Raw genomic sequence first — 15,347 nt, 5'->3', positions numbered from 1 at the left:
ATGGCCAGCAAGATGGATTATTACAGAAATACTGAGCTCAGACACGAATCCCAGAATGGTTTGGGTTGGAAGGACCTTCTGGACCATCCCATTCCCACCCCTGCTGTGGGCAGGGACGGCTTCACTAGTCCAGGCTGCTCAGAGTTAAGTGTTCCATCCAAAATCCCAAAGCCCAGCTCAGACAAGGACCTGCAGCAGCTCTTCTCAAGAAAGACACTAAAGAAAGATTATTTCTACTTGTAGTTGCTCAGCAGAGCTCTGAGAAGCCACCAGGAGGGCTTGAACACCTCTGGAGCAGAGGGCACACAGAGCAGGCAAGCAGCAGCCTCCCAGTCAGCCAAAATCACCTCCTGAAAAACAACCAGAACAAAGAGATCCTCCCCAAAAAACCTAAGGAAACCCCAAATGCAAAAGACCTACAATCTCATTTAAGACAAACTAAGGAGGACAGGTTTGTTATCTTTATTTTCCAATAGTACATTTGAACAGGTTCTCAGGACTAAGCTCTCCACAGGGAGAACATTTGCTAGGTTATACAGATGGCCTGTGACAACACAAACACGGGGCTGGGGCTGTGGCTGTGCTGTGAGACACTCGGGGAGCTGAGGAGGAGGAGGAGGCAGCTGGGGTTGTTACACCATGGAGTGATGGTCACACACTGGGGCTCCTCAGTGGCACAAAACCAGCAGTGGGGCTGGACACAAACAGCTTCAACCATTCCTTCTTAAAATCATTTCAAAATCTCACCATGACTGGCCTAGAGACCCCTCCTGTGGCTAGGAACTGCAGCTGCACATCTAACACTGCAGTCAGAAGTGCATTTGCTGTCTTTGCTAATTCAAATGCATCAAAATCAGAGTCAGATATCAAAGCATGCACTCAGCATTCCCTGGACACATCCTGTGACTGTGCAGCTTGGGAAGGAACAGCCACAGGATCTCTGAGAGCCCAAGCTGGGAGCAGCACAGCACGCAGTGTTCCGAGATTTCAGCAAAAGTCCTTCCCTGCAGTAAATCCAAATTAAAACCAGAAAGCCCAAGTGTTCTCAAAGCCTCTCAGCTGACCACAGCCCAGGCAATTAGTTCCAAGACTTGGAAGGAGCTGCTTCATTAAAAATCTGACTTAATTTCAGTGCTATCTCAAGACGTGCAGATGCCAGGCCACGTGTGTTTATCAAAGCAGGACTTAAAAGCCCTTCCCTGGAGCACTTCTGGTGAATGCTTTATCTACTGATTCTACAGGTGGCACCTGACTTTGAATTTCTAACAGAACTCAGACATTAACAGCACAACTATCCACGCCAGAAAAGGAACCTCAGCAGTTCTCTAAAAGCATCTGCCTTCTTAAAAATCAGATATGTAATGGAATATATCACTTTAAACTATTACACAGCTATTTTTGCCATCCTTTTGATGTGAGCATGGATTTGTTTTATCTACTTTGGGCAAGATAAAAGAAGAGAAAAATCTAGGGCTATTCACCAGCTGCATAGATTAGTTTGCTTCTAATTCCACAGCTGGAAAACCATCCTGCAGATCTCCATGCTCACCAATAGGAACTAGTAAAAATGGACATTCCTGGTTTTTTTGTGACTCCATGACAGCATCCTAAATACATTCTCCCCTGGCAAGGAGAGTTGAGGCAGGCACATTTCTGGATGGGTGGAGTTTGGGATCAGTGATTGCAGTCCCTTCTGTGAGTGCCACATGTGGCTGTGACAAACACCCTGTTCTGGGCTCGAGCCACAGCATCACTAATTACTCATTAACACTTCCATGGGACCAGAGGGGAAAATGGTGAATGTTCAGCATTAAAATCACTGCAGGATTAATTAGGATAAAACCTTTAAATCATAGATCTCTTCTTGTTAACTCACAAGACTTGTGAGTTATGATAAACCCCAAGATTTTGCCTAAAGATCAGATATAAAAGTTGTCCCAATGGAATTCTCTCAGGCAGGAAGTGATGAGCTGCTCACACTGTGGGCCTCCACTGTGTTCAATATTAAACTGCTATTTTATACTTTTAAAATCATCCTTCACAACCAATCACAACCTGGGACATCTCTTCACCAGAAGGCAGCACCCTGCTGCCACAGAGGCTCTGCTAGACTCGTGACACCGGTTTCAAGTGAAAATCCCAACACTTCTGTGTCAGCACTGGAAGCACAAATGGAATATTTTCAACCACAGGTGACATGAATACATAAAAACTTCACAAAGCAAGAGCCAGGAATGCTCAGCTCCCACCTGGAAAGAAGCTGGCAGGGTAGCAGGAGCAAGCAGCTCCTGGTCAGGTGGTTCAGTAGGAAGCAGTGGCTGCTGAGTTTCTCATTTTCTGACTTGGTGACAGGTTTATTTCTGCCTCACAGGAAGGTGTTTGAACAGTGAGAATCTTCAGATACACAGAAACGACAGAAAATGAAACAACCCGTTGATTTAAGGGGTGAAGCACTTTAAAGAATCCAATAACAAAGTTTAAAATAGTAAATTAAAAACCAGGCACCATTCCAACACATTATATCTGAATAAAATCCTGCATTTTGAGAGCTGTATAGAATCCTATTTATGTTCCATGCAGAAGCACTGGTTTCCACCAAAGAAACTATCAGCCTGTTGAATACCTTCATGCCAGTTGCACAGGAACAAACATTGAAATTTCTTTCAGTGTAAACAACTTCCTATCTAGAATCCTCCAGAACACCAACAGTTTCCAAATATCCTTTTGTTTAGGTCTAGTAAGTTTCACCTAAGAGCAAATAATATTAGCAGATATTTTGCAACAGAAACTTAAAATCATAAACAGCTGTCACGTATGTTTCCATATATGATTCCTGCTGTGCAGCAAACTTCCTTACAAGGACATGTTGATATCCTCATCCTTTTGGGAAGAACAGTTCTTATTTCCTCATTTAACAGACAGCACCAGCTACATTGGGCATATGCAAATTCCCTACAGTATGATTTGCTTGAACTCCACCCCTCTGCCCCCACCACACATATGATAAATCTGCACTTTGAGCCAACTTTAAATACAGAATAATGAACCAATAATTATCTTGTAAGTGAACCAACACTAGTTTGTATTCTTCCCTGAATAACACTTTCTTTTGCAGAAGAGAAGGACTGCTACAGAAACACGGCAACATTCAAACCCTTTAAAACAAAAGGTAGATTATTTAATGCATTAACAATGTTAATCTGAAGATAAATAAATCCACAACAGACTTTCAAGTTTCTTTTGAGATTTCCTTTTTCTTTGCAGAGAATATTTCTGATATTATACAGTACTGAGAGGGTGTTCTTTTATTTTCTTAATGTCCAGGTGAAAAGCAAAGCTCAGTTCTCTCTGCTCTCTTTGTGGAACTCCTCAATGCCCTGCTCCAGGCGTGATTCTTTCATAAGCTTTTACTTGAAAGCGGAGTGGTGAGCAACATTAATTTCAAGAATAACTGGATGGTTTGGTCCCTGAGTCATCTTCTTGAGAGCCCATACTCTGAAAGGGAGAGAGTTAGTTCTGTTCAGAAACAGGTCTGCAGGCTTGACAATGACAATTCTTTGAAGTGAACAGGCAGGAAAATAAAGTGCCTATGAAATAACATGCACTTAATTTTCTGGTTGAAATCACTGCAGGATTAATTAGGGAAAAGCACCTTCAAAATTAATAAATTATCTTTATGATGTGTCATGATGTTTATGCACATATTATTAATAATGTGTAATGACAGCACTGTAAATGCTGACATTCAGTACAACACACTCACTGCACTGAATGAATCTCTCACATACTCTTACAAGACATTAAATCCATTACCTTCTGCACAAACTGAGGGTTCACAGTGATCTCTTGATCCATGGCTTTCAGTCGTTCATCAAGCTCTATACATTTCAGCATCTTAAAAATATTTATGAAATCAATTACTTTGAAATTTAATTACTTTGTCCAGCTTGCACCTGATCTTCAACACATTTCACAGCTGTGCCATGTAGAACTAATAACTTTTGCCACCACTGAAGTTCCACATCAAAATGTTCTCATCCCTCACCTCCCAAACCAAAGTGTCAGACCGTTTTTTATTCCCTTATTTGATCCATGTCCTCCCAACAGCCCTTTTTGAGGCCATTGATGGGCAGTCCCCTGAGGCTCAACCACCTTAGATTACAAGCAGGTTATTGAGAGCCAATGGAAGTGATCCTTCAAGTTTAAAACTCTAAAAACAAACTTTCTAATCCATTCAAGGATCTTCCCATCACCAACAGCAAGCAGTCTCCTGAAACAGCTCAAGCTGTGCAGGACACAACAAGCAACACACTGCAAAGAGTATTAATCTAAAACTGATGAAAATATTGTGAAACAGTCAAATAGTGATTTACAGTCCTCACTCTCTATACCTAAATCACTACACTGGCTTCTGCCAGCAGCTCTCTGATTACAGACTGAGGTTCTTTGGTAAGAATTCCAAAAGCAGGAAAAGATTTACCTCCTGATCAATGTTATGAAGCATAGCTGGATTGTTATATTTTTCAGGATTATCATGGAAACAGACCATACCATCTTTCTGATTAATACTTGCAAAGATTTCACCATCTTCTATCTGAAATGACAGAGGGTTTAATAGAAGTTATCACCAAGAACAGAATTTCAGGTAACTACAACACATAGATTCTTTGTGGAATTGTCTTTAAATTGGTTGTTTTGATTTCCCACACTTCTCAAAACCACAATTCATGCCTTATCTTACTTAGCTTTTTAGATTTTTTGAGAACAGTCTCAACACCACAGCAGACTGCCAGCATTTCCTCCATCCTGCTCAGGATGTGTACTGCCAACCCAAACACTAATTTTGGGATAGCTTACCCAAAATTAGGCCTTACCATGTGGAGGACGTATTTTTCTGCTTCTTGGGGCCCCGACAGCTGCACTCGACTTGCCATGTCTTGTAATGACAACGTTAAAAACGTCTGAAATGTAGAAAGTTTGGAAGTGTTACAACTGGATGTTAAGGATTTTCTTGTTGATGCTTCATGGCCTATGTAAGCTGGCTATGGGAAGGAACAAGTGGAACCCACAATTATTGAAGGGCTGATGAGAGTGAGTCAGTTCTTTCTCCACACATTCATTTGTTACACTGAGCACGTATGGAGTCATCACTGATTCCTGCAATTTCATTCTACACCAGACAGTCCTGACCATGTCCAACCTCTTTCTCTCACCTTTTTACACAAAAAAGTGACTCTCTACCTCTTGAATTCCCTTCAAGAGATGCATATGTAAATATCCTTATGAGATTTTTTTCTACTGCAACAAATATAATTTGAGCTTGTCACAAAAAAATGCTTTCCCCAATCACCTTTCAGGATTAATCTGATCTCTCAGCTGAAGGAGCAAATCAGTTCAGTACTTCTGGTTTTCATTTTATTTCAGACATTTCCAAAATCTGTCCTATTCACTCACTCCTTTCTAATGAAGTGGCCTGTAAAGTTCAGTTTCCCTATTTTTTGAATAGGGATGAAGGTCACTGGGTTGCAGTGCTCACTTTTTTGATTATCTACAAAAACCTCAGGCAAAGCTCCCTGACAGACAGATTGAATCACCTTTTAAATAATGCATAAGCAGCCAACTGATTTGTTTTCCTATACAGGGCATTCTAGTCTCCCTTGTTTCAGACACAAATCTCAGTTCAAGTAATTTCTCTGCCACATTACTATGTTATCATTTAGCTCTAAATTGAATATATTTCAGAAATACACTCTCAGAAGAAAACAGCTCAGTTTCTCTTACCTTGGTTAGCCTCTGAATATTCTTTTTGTAGAGAGATGACAAGCATTGCTTAACCAGCCCCATATTGTTATCTCTTGTGAAGGTTTCACTGTGTTTGTTCACCAGATTTCGAAGCTCCGAGGGTTTATTGGTTGAATAAACTTGTGCTAATTCATGGTAAGCATTGCTAAGAGGCTGCAATTAGAAAAATGAGAACCCTTCTTGAAGAACACAGTGTTCACTCAGCCTCACAAAACCTATTCAGTGCTCCAACACTAGAAGCCATGCAGGCATTGAAGTAAATTGAAGTAGCTTGGGCATTTCTCATAAAAAACCCAGTGTGCCCATACGTGGCTTTATGGCAATGACAGATCTCATACACTAAAATCTGTATTACTGCTGTGTAACATTTAATAAGCATCATTCCAGGACCTCTGTGTGACAGTTTTACTTACAGCAATGTGAAAAAACTCTCTCAACTGACCAGCTGGGTTTGAGGTAAGTATTGCCAGTTCTGTCCTCTGAAACATCCATCCCTGACCACACTGGGTCACAGCATCGACAGCACAGACTCAGAGGGTGACACCAGTTCACTAAACTGCTTTAAAATGTTCTCACCTTGTTTATTAGTCTCTGAAGTTTTTGGAACTCTCTAGAATCTTGGTCACAAATCAATAAAATGTTTAGAAGTGTGTTACTTAGGATCAGAACTCTCTCAGCAGCAGTTTTGTCTCCCAGCCTACACCCCCAATCTGAATGCTTACAGACTCCAAACTCACAGTTTTTTCAGAAGCTTTTATTCTTTAAAAAGCTGGGTTGGGAGTAAACTGTTTAGCATTTTGTGCTTCAATCAGATGAAGTTACAGGTCAAATCTTTTTATAATGACACTGCAGCTTGAAAGCCAATTGAAATCTGAGTATTTTTTAAATTTTAACATAAAAAGCTATAAAGGAATGTTCAGTATCAGTGAAAGGAATATTGATTAGTACTATTCAACACTGAAGTTATCCCAGATTTTAAAAACATGTGTCACTGACATCATACAATGGTTTGGGTTGGAAGGAACCTTCAAGTTTGCCTCACTCCAAACCCCTGCCATGGACAGGGACACCTTCCACTGTTATACATTTATAAATTCAGATTTTTTGATCTATTATTTAGATGAATTTGCAATACTTACCTTAATGAATCTACCAACTATCTGGGAAGTGTATTTTGGTAACTGCTGAACTTTACCAAGTAGTATCAAAGAGACTAGGATATACTTTTTATATGATTCCAACATAATATGACTGACTGCCATGGCTGGAGTAGTTATTGCCTAAGCAAGAGAGAAAGAAATGGAACAGAAATTTAGTCTGCTTACTGGTAGATCCTGGTAGTTACTGCATGAACAAAAAACTCAATTTCAAGCTGCATGTAAAAGATACAGTGACATATGAAATTCTCCTTTGAGCACTGAAGCTTAACTAACTTCTGTCAAAATTAATTATCCAAACATATGCAAAAGAAAGGAAAATTTATACAAGCTATTCAAAACATATCACATTCCAGTGGTGCCTGTCTTAAAATAGATCTGCTCAGACAGAATCAAAACTTCCTTCCTTGGAATATATATCTAAAGTTGTGCCAGAAATCATCTGTAGCTACCTGTGAACCTGGATTTACACAGGCCCTCCAAGAGGTTTTATAATGCTGTTACATTATCAGAAGTCTGCAGAATAGGGAAAAGGGATTTTAGTTCACTATGATACTGGAACTACTCAAGAGCTGACCCTCATTAAATGCTGCACCAATTAGTTTTGCACATTTCACAGCATTTCTCTCATAGCCAAGATTTTCCCAATTTTACTATCTTTGTTTCCTTCCCAGATAAAGCAAAGCCAGCAAATATTATAACAGCACTGAAGAAGTAGAACTCCTCTCATAAGAGTGGCAAAGGCCTTACCAAAACCACTGGACTATTTTTTAAGGACACACAACCATGTGTCAGCCCATGACCTGTTTCTGTGCTGCACTTTCAAGCAGGCAGCTGAAAAATATTTCTAGTGAGATAAATTTAACATCACTCTTTGAGCTGCACAGCTTTATGGTGCAATAAGGCTGTGAGAGACTTTCTTAAAGGAAAACACCTCCAAGGACAGTCTGCTTGTACCAGTTCCAAGGTGCTGTGTTTTCTCAGCACTGTTACCCATCTACTTTTGCTTTCCAGACATCACATTTCAGATTTATGGTTTCAAGTTACCTGTTCATAAAAGTAGAGTGCTCTTTCAAAGTTCTTTAGCCCAGTGTATATCATCCCACCATAGTAGTAGTAACATAAAAAGTGCTTCGCATCATATGCCCCATTCTCTTTACAAATATCCATCATGTCCACATCTAGATACGGGAGGGCAGGTTTAAAGCATTTTGCTAACAAACAGAGCTACAAGAAAATAAATCAAGTTTTCATGAATTAGCCATTTCCATTCAAGTTTCCATGAGAAGGAATTAAAACTAAATTAGTACTACTGCATAAATATCGCTCCCCCATGAGTTAAAAAACTGAGCGTGTCAGTAGCGGAGTAACACAAGTTGAAAATCTTTAACACAGATTATGAACTGTTATGAAATTATCTGACCCCTAAAGAAATTAAACTCAGACAAAGCTGTCTGAAACTCCAGGACTGCCAGACTACTGTGCTGGCAGCACTAAATATTGCTCTGAATATTCCTGTCCAGCCCTAAATCCCAGGAGCCAGGAATGAGACAGAAATACAAATCCAGGCCAAAGACACCAGACAAACATAAACATGCATTTTGTCACACTTGAGCAGACAGTAGCTGGGTATTACACTGATACCACCCAAGAGAAGTTCAGTGTGACTTTCAGCCCACAGAGAAGGGATGCCAAAGGACTTTCTGAAGTCATCAGCAAAATCAAAGATCTGAGGACGTGCACTGAACATTTTAAATTATTAATTGATCTGTACATCAGATACAGATTTTTTTTCAGTACATCACATTATTTAATACTGGAAAAAACCAAACCAAACAAAAATCCATTATTACACTGCAATATGTGAACATGCATTTCCTTGAAGTTTTATAGGTATTTTATAAGCTTTCATTCTCCCAAAAAGCCATTCTGATGCCCTTACCTGGCAGAGATCTGCGTGTATTGAGGTCAGCTGGTTTGTGTTCATCTGCATCTTGTCTATGGCTTGTCTGAGAATGCTAATTCCTCGCAGGGGCTGTCAGAAATTACATCTCTTTCAGATAATTTCTCATAGATGGCAGCACATTGGATCTTATGTTGACACTTACAAATGAAAAATAACACTAATTGACAGGTTCCAGTAAGTAATAATTAACTTGAGGTTCCCTTTTTGTAGGATATCGCAGTCTCTTGGAAAATAAAATTAACCTTGGCTATACAATTTCTCCTGATCAAGTCCTCAATTCTGCTCCACAAAGTCAATCTCACCAGGAATACAGTAATGTGTATCAATAAAAAACCTTCCTTGACTCCATGACTCCATCCAAACTCCCAACAAATACTAAAGACAAGGTTCTCACTTCCCTCCGCTCAGAACCAGAGATCAGATCTGGTCTGTCTCAGGACACACTTCACCAAAGTGGCCTGGAAAAGTCAGGATTTTAGCAACAAAACCACTGGTCGAGTATTTCTTAATGAAGTTTCCTGCACAGTTTAAGGCATTTCATTAAGAACATTATGTAACACCAGTGAGAATAACACTGAAACTAAAATCCCTGACTCACCAGTGCCAATAACCCTTGCAGCTCTTTCCTCTACCCATGCATTGTCTGAAGAACATTCTTGGTACTACAGATCTCCTATTTTGTGTGGGAGAACATGTTTTTAAGGTGACTCTTGTCCTCCAAAAATTATCTTCCTCAGAGAAATCTTAGAATTTTGAGTTTGGTTTATTACCTTTCAGTATACTTAATAACTAAAGAGCTGCACAGAAACACTTGATGTGAAGTTAGTGGCAAATCTTTATGGAGTAAGAGGCTGGTAACACCCCCTTGAAGCCTTGGGTAAGGAGTAACTTATTTGTACTAGATGATTCTTGCTCACCTGTTTTCTCTCCACAAGGGCATTTGTTAACTGGTGGCACAGGCCAGCAACTAAACACAGTAAAAAACAAACAAGAAAAAAACACCTCAGTGAAAAATCAGTATTGCCAAATTATCCAAAAATCTATCAAGTCTGAAATTAGGTTTAACTCACAAGTGTCTGTTGCATATCTAATGTGTTCTCCATTGCAAGTGCTGATAAAAAGTTGCACCTGTGAGAATAACGTTTCGAAGTCAGGGATGCTGGGCATAGAAAACTTCACAAACCTGAAACAAAGAAACAAAAGGTTTAGCATTTATTGCTTGGAGGTTCTTGAAAAGAATAATTTTCTTTGCTAAGTCTCTGCACATAGGTGCTTGTAAACAAATCCAAAGTGCTTATGAGACAGGGCATAGGATTTCCCCAGTAGCTGCACAACATCTGAAAACACCTTTTTATGCACAACATAATTCTCAATTTAGTGCAAATGGCAAAGATCATTTTCAGTATTATCAGTATTTTGTTTTGAAAGAGTAGCAGAACAAGTGCTAGAATTCTGATATTTCCCTTAAAAGAGAATTTTAAAATAGCAGTGAAACCTGCAGATAGTTCACCTTAAGTCAGATACAGCCAGTTTGAACTTCAAGAGTGAATATCTTTACCTTAATTCAGCACCCCCAAGGCAACTCAATTTTATCTTAAACTCCAGACAACAGCAAGAGCCACAGTGTCTAAAGACAAACAACCAAGACCCATGATAAAAGCTTGGTTTTTACTGGAATAAAATGTCTGTCTCCATGCTTACAGCTCAGTGAAAATACACCCTGAAATAAAATTTGAAAAGCTCATTCTATATTTTTTTTCTGAACACATATGGAAAAACACCTCTGTCGCTGAAGGACACGAGAGAACACAAGCACACTACTACTCAAGGTGAAGGGAAAAAAGGGAAGTTTTATTCTCTGACTCCAATATTTATAGTTTTACAAAAGTGACAGTGGATTGGAAGGTGACATTGACATCTCTGCAATGACACTGGTCAAACTAACAGTCTATCAACTCTCTCTTCCTCCATAAAGGAATGAAAAACAATGAGTTATTTACAGAAAGTGTGTGAGAAAATTCAATACAAGAATGTCAACATCAGAAAGCTTAGAAAATCTTAAAAAACTAGGGTGACACAGCTCTCATGGAATCCCAGATTGGTTGGGTTGGAAGGGACCTCAAAGCCCATCCAGGCCATGGGCAGGGACACAATCCCAGGGTGCTCCAAGCCCTGTCCAAGCTGGCCTTGGGCACTCCCAGGGATGGGGCAGCCACAGCTTCTCCTGGAATTGTGCCAGTGCCAGGACAAAAAGCTTTGCTTGTCTGTCAGTTCAGCTCATTGCCTGAAGTTTTGGTATTTAACCCAAAGCAAGCAACACTTACAAGACAGCAAGAACACCTAGGGAGTGTTCCTGTACATCCAGGGCACCAAGCACTGTATCCAGATGGGAAAGGTTTTTTGCTAGCAGCTCTCCACTTTTATTGATCAGTTCACAAAGCTGGGTCATTTGCCCTGAAAAATAAAAGCATTGTTGTCAAAGCCTAATTAGAGAACATTCACCCATTCCCACACCTCTTTAGAATCTGCTTCCTCATGTAACAGCAGGAAATAACAGATTCACCCCAAGTTTTAATTTTCTTTAATAAAGCAGACATTAATTTTCTACCCACCATGTTTGTTTTTAATAAAACAAATACCAGAGCTTGCTCCTTACTGGTCCTCAAGCACTACCCAACTTTCAGGTCGGCTCATAAGCATTTTTTTGAAGTAGACATTAAAGTTACAATTAAGTACCTACAACAAAAGTATTTAAAAACCTCTCCTTAGATTTACTTTGTACAATTGAAACTACAGTGTTATTCTGTATGAAAAGTGACTGCTTTGAATGAGGAAGGTATGGCAAGCCCCAGAACCTTTACAAAGAGAGCAGATCCATTCCCATGAACTGCTTTCAAACTCTTCCTCCCTGCCAATTAACTGAATGAATCAAAGCTATGTCCTTCTGAAGCAGAGTATTGTTTCAAGCAGAGCATTGTTTCAATGTTCAATCCTTGCAGATTAGAGAGAAAAAACAGAGGTTCTCTCACCCTTAACAAAAGTCTCCATAAAATGAGGAATAGTGCCTCCATTCAGAGAGATTTACACTACCCTCAGCTCTCTGGCCTTTTCCTTTGAGAGAGGAAAAGCAGGGAAATTCTGGCAATGAAATGTTGGTTTTGGAGTGCCAGAGGGATCAAAAATTCCAAATGGGGGACCAGAGCCCAGAAACACCTCAAAACCATTCTCCTCCATATGGAATTAAAAAAAAAAAAAGGCAAAAGCATGGGAAGGAATGGGGTTTGTAAATCTCTCTGTGCTTTGGTCAAGGTGCTCAGGCACTGCAAACCCTAATTCTGGTGTCCTCCCTGTTCCAGAAATCCAGCCCTTCTACAAAACAAAACAAAACAAAACAAACCCCAAACAGATTCTGAGCAAACTGGTCTAGTGGAAGGTGCCCCTGTCCATGGCAAGGGCTGGAAAGAAATGGCCTTTAAGATGATCTCTGAAGTTCCTTCCAAGCCAAACCATTCTGGGATTCTGTGATCTCTCCCTCTACCCACACACACACTGAACAATTTACAGTCCAAGCAGAAATTCCAGCACCAGGCCCAACTAAATGTCCCTTCCTGTTGTCTCCCAGGTGGCCAAATGACAATCAGGAACCAATACAAGCACAAACACTGCTCCTGAGTGCTCCCATCCAGCTGCTGCCTCTGGATTTACTTTCACAGAATCCCAGAATGTTTGGGTTGGAAGGAACTTCCAAGATCTTCTCATTCCATCCTCTATTATGGACAGGGACACCTTTCACTGTCCCAGGGTGCTCCAAGCCCTGTCCAACCTGGCCTTGGACACTTCCAGGAGCAGTCAGAGCTTCTCTGGGCACCCTGTGCCAGGGCCTGCCCACCCTCCCAGGGAAGGATTCTTTCCTAATATCCAATCTAACCCTATTCCCTTGTTACTATGAAGCCATTCCCCCCTTCCTGTCCCTCCAGGCCATTATAAACACTCTCTCCTCAGCTTTCCTGCAGCTCCCTCCAGATCCCGGAAGGTCACAATTAGGGCACCTCAGAGCCTCCTCTTTTTTCCAGGCTGAACACTCCAGATTCTCCCAGCCTTTTCTCAAAGCTCCATCCCTCCAACGATCTTGGTGGCCTCATCTGGACTTGCTCCAACAATTCCATGTCCTGACTGTGCTGGGGACTCTCCCACAGAGAGCATCTCCCTGGCTCTTTCCTATGGGAGAACTTGCACAAAGCCAACCAGTCTCCCCTGGAGCCTTCTGCATCCCCAAAACTCTGTGACAGAAACTTCTCCAGCTCAACTACAGAACAAAGATCCATCATCCATCTGGTTTGTACCCACATCCTGCAGGTATAAATTGTCTCTAAAGTAGAAATACTTTGTATTTATTAAGTGGAAGCAAAGTAAGAGAAAGGTGGAGTTAAACCCAAGAACTGCAAGAGGTAAAACCTGGGGCCATGGTGGGAAACATCAGTTTTTTATCAGCTTCTGGGAGGAAACATCCCAGGCAGAGACCGGTCAGAACACATTTCACAGAGCATCAACACAGAGGGAAAGTTCAAGAACCAGGAAACGCTGCGCCCACACACAGTAAAATGAGGAGTTTGGGAGGGAAATGGAGGAATTCCAACCGTGATTATTAAAACCCTTTGTGGACACGTGGATACAGTCTCAGATCTGTCACAGCTCCGTGCTGGGGCGGGACTCGCTGGCCACACTCTGCTTTGTAAATGTAGAGCACGGACACTTGGACAATCCCTAGCGATGCTCGCTCCTCCCCCTGTTTTAAAGGCTTAGATTTTGGCAGGATCACCCGTGCATGCTCCGCTACCGAAACCACCTCCGGGAGACCCACGGAGAGCTCCGTGAGAGCCCCGCCGGCCCCGCGTGCCCGGTCACACCGCCGGGATCCCTTCGGGGCTGCCCCGATCTGACCCCGGCCCGGGCCCCGCCGCGCCGGGGGTGCAGCGCCCCGGCCCCGCGCCTGAGGGAGCGCCGTGCGAGCGGCCAGGCCCCGGCGCGCCGCCCCGCCACCCGCGCGGTTTGACGAGCTCCTTCGGTCTCCGCCGTCCTCCCTCGGCCCCGCGGGCCCGCCCCGTCCTCCCGGTGGCCCCGGCGGGCCCCGTCCCCCTCACCCTGGGCCGAGAGCTGCCGGACGCTGTTGACGAACTGCTCCAGGGCCGACGCCATCTTGGCGGCTCGCGCCGCGGCCGCGCGCGCCGGAGGGGCGGGGCGGGGGGAGCGGCGCGCGCCGGGAGCCGCCGCCCGCCGCCCGCCAATCAGCGGCCGCCGCGGGGGCCGCGCGACGCCCGCCGCAAGCGCGCCGCTTCCGCCGCCTCTCGCGAGAAGCGCGGTCGCTATGGCAACCGCCGGGCTCGCGTCAGGCGCGCGGGAGGGGCCGTGACTCAGCAGCGCCGGAGGGGGGCGGTGGTGACGTCACGGAGCGTCAGCACTCCGCGACACGAGGCCTCGCGCGACAGCGGCGACATCGGGGCCTCGCGACATGAGGGCCCTGCGATAGGGAGCCCCGTGACACCGGGCCCTCCGTGACACCGAGCCACCCGTGACATCAGGCCCTCCCCGACACGGGTGGCCGCTCCCTCCCGTTGCCCGAATGGCCGCGCTGCCCCAGCAGAGGTTTAATCCCTTTTGTCCCCTCTGGCGGGACTCATTGCGTGGAATGTGTGCTCTGGTGTCAGGGAATGGGATTGGAATCCCTCAGGTTAATACGTGTTCTGTATTCTCCATCCCTCTGGAGATGCAGCAGGCAGGGAATGTGTTCAGTATCCATGAAAATGATGGAAGCCTGAGTGGAGATCACAGAATTGTAAAATATCCAGAGCTGGAAGGGACCCACAGGGATCATCCAGTTCCACTCCTGGCCCTGCACAGGACAAGCCCGAAATCCCACCCTGTGCCTGACAGCGTTCTCCTAATGCTCCTTGAGCTCTGTCAGGCTCCGTGCCCTGACCACTGCCCTGGGGAGCCATAAATTTGCATGCATTCCGTCCGTGCTTAGTCAGGAACACCCAGCTGTGTTGAAATCCCATTCCTCGCAGGAAGCAAAACGCCTGCGGTGCAAGTGAAAGCAAAACACAGACCTGAACTTGACACATTCCCCGCCCAGCCTCAGCTGAGATCAACATTGTGTCCAGCCAGTTCTTCCTTCCTTCCTTCCCTCCGTGACCTTCCCCAGGTCACCCCATCCCAACAGCAAATTTGCCCTCTCTATGGACCAAGGACAAGTTTCAAGTTTTCCACTTGAAAACATTCTGGACTTGAAAAATTAAATATTTTGGAACCTTATTAGTGCTGTCGGGCAGAAACTTTTATTTCCCAGCTCAGTGTTTGCCTAATCCTGTCAGTACCACTTGGAGAACTCCCTCTTCTCCATACGTTTTAAACATATGTTTTTT

The 15,347-nt window shown here is 43.3% G+C and overlaps 1 protein-coding gene across 2 annotated transcripts; it reads right to left on the bottom strand.

Moving 5' to 3' along the window:
* Nucleotides 1-427: 427 nt before the first annotated feature.
* COPS3 (COP9 signalosome subunit 3) lies at nucleotides 428-14,225 on the bottom strand. 2 transcript variants are annotated; one of them, XM_074553144.1, is made up of 12 exons: nucleotides 14,067-14,225; nucleotides 11,250-11,379; nucleotides 9,996-10,108; nucleotides 9,843-9,892; nucleotides 8,902-8,994; nucleotides 8,007-8,186; nucleotides 6,942-7,082; nucleotides 5,782-5,955; nucleotides 4,875-4,961; nucleotides 4,481-4,594; nucleotides 3,814-3,894; nucleotides 428-3,495 (listed from the first exon to the last, which is right to left on the bottom strand). In XM_074553144.1, the coding sequence occupies exons 1-12, from the start codon at nucleotides 14,119-14,121 to the stop codon at nucleotides 3,442-3,444; spliced, it is 1,272 nt and encodes a 423-aa protein (XP_074409245.1). In that variant the 5' UTR covers nucleotides 14,122-14,225; the 3' UTR covers nucleotides 428-3,441. The 2 variants fall into 2 exon arrangements, with proteins under 2 accessions (XP_074409245.1, XP_026649485.2); XM_026793684.2 differs by lacking the exons at nucleotides 9,996-10,108; nucleotides 11,250-11,379; nucleotides 14,067-14,225 and having other exon boundaries at nucleotides 8,902-9,062; nucleotides 9,843-9,885.
* Nucleotides 14,226-15,347: the final 1,122 nt, after the last annotated feature.

The sequence above is a fragment of the Zonotrichia albicollis genome, chromosome 16 (genome assembly GCF_047830755.1).
Source record: "Zonotrichia albicollis isolate bZonAlb1 chromosome 16, bZonAlb1.hap1, whole genome shotgun sequence".
Classification (NCBI taxonomy): Eukaryota; Metazoa; Chordata; class Aves; order Passeriformes; family Passerellidae; genus Zonotrichia; species Zonotrichia albicollis.
The sequence above is the reverse complement of the archived record's forward strand: the minus strand, read 5'-3'. Positions and strand labels throughout refer to the sequence as shown.

What these genes read in the sequence shown, in the direction of transcription:
- COPS3 (XM_074553144.1), bottom strand. Translation starts at nt 14,121, where the DNA reads ATGGCGTCGGCCCTGGAGCAGTTCGTCAACAGCGTCCGGCAGCTCTCG. An exon ending in TTCATAACATTGATCAGGAG is followed by an intron (nt 3,895 to 4,480) that starts GTAAATCTTTTC and finishes AATATTTTTAAG; the next exon opens with ATGCTGAAATGTATAGAGCT. An exon ending in ACCCTCAGTTTGTGCAGAAG is followed by an intron (nt 3,496 to 3,813) that starts GTAATGGATTTA and finishes TCTCCCTTTCAG; the next exon opens with AGTATGGGCTCTCAAGAAGA.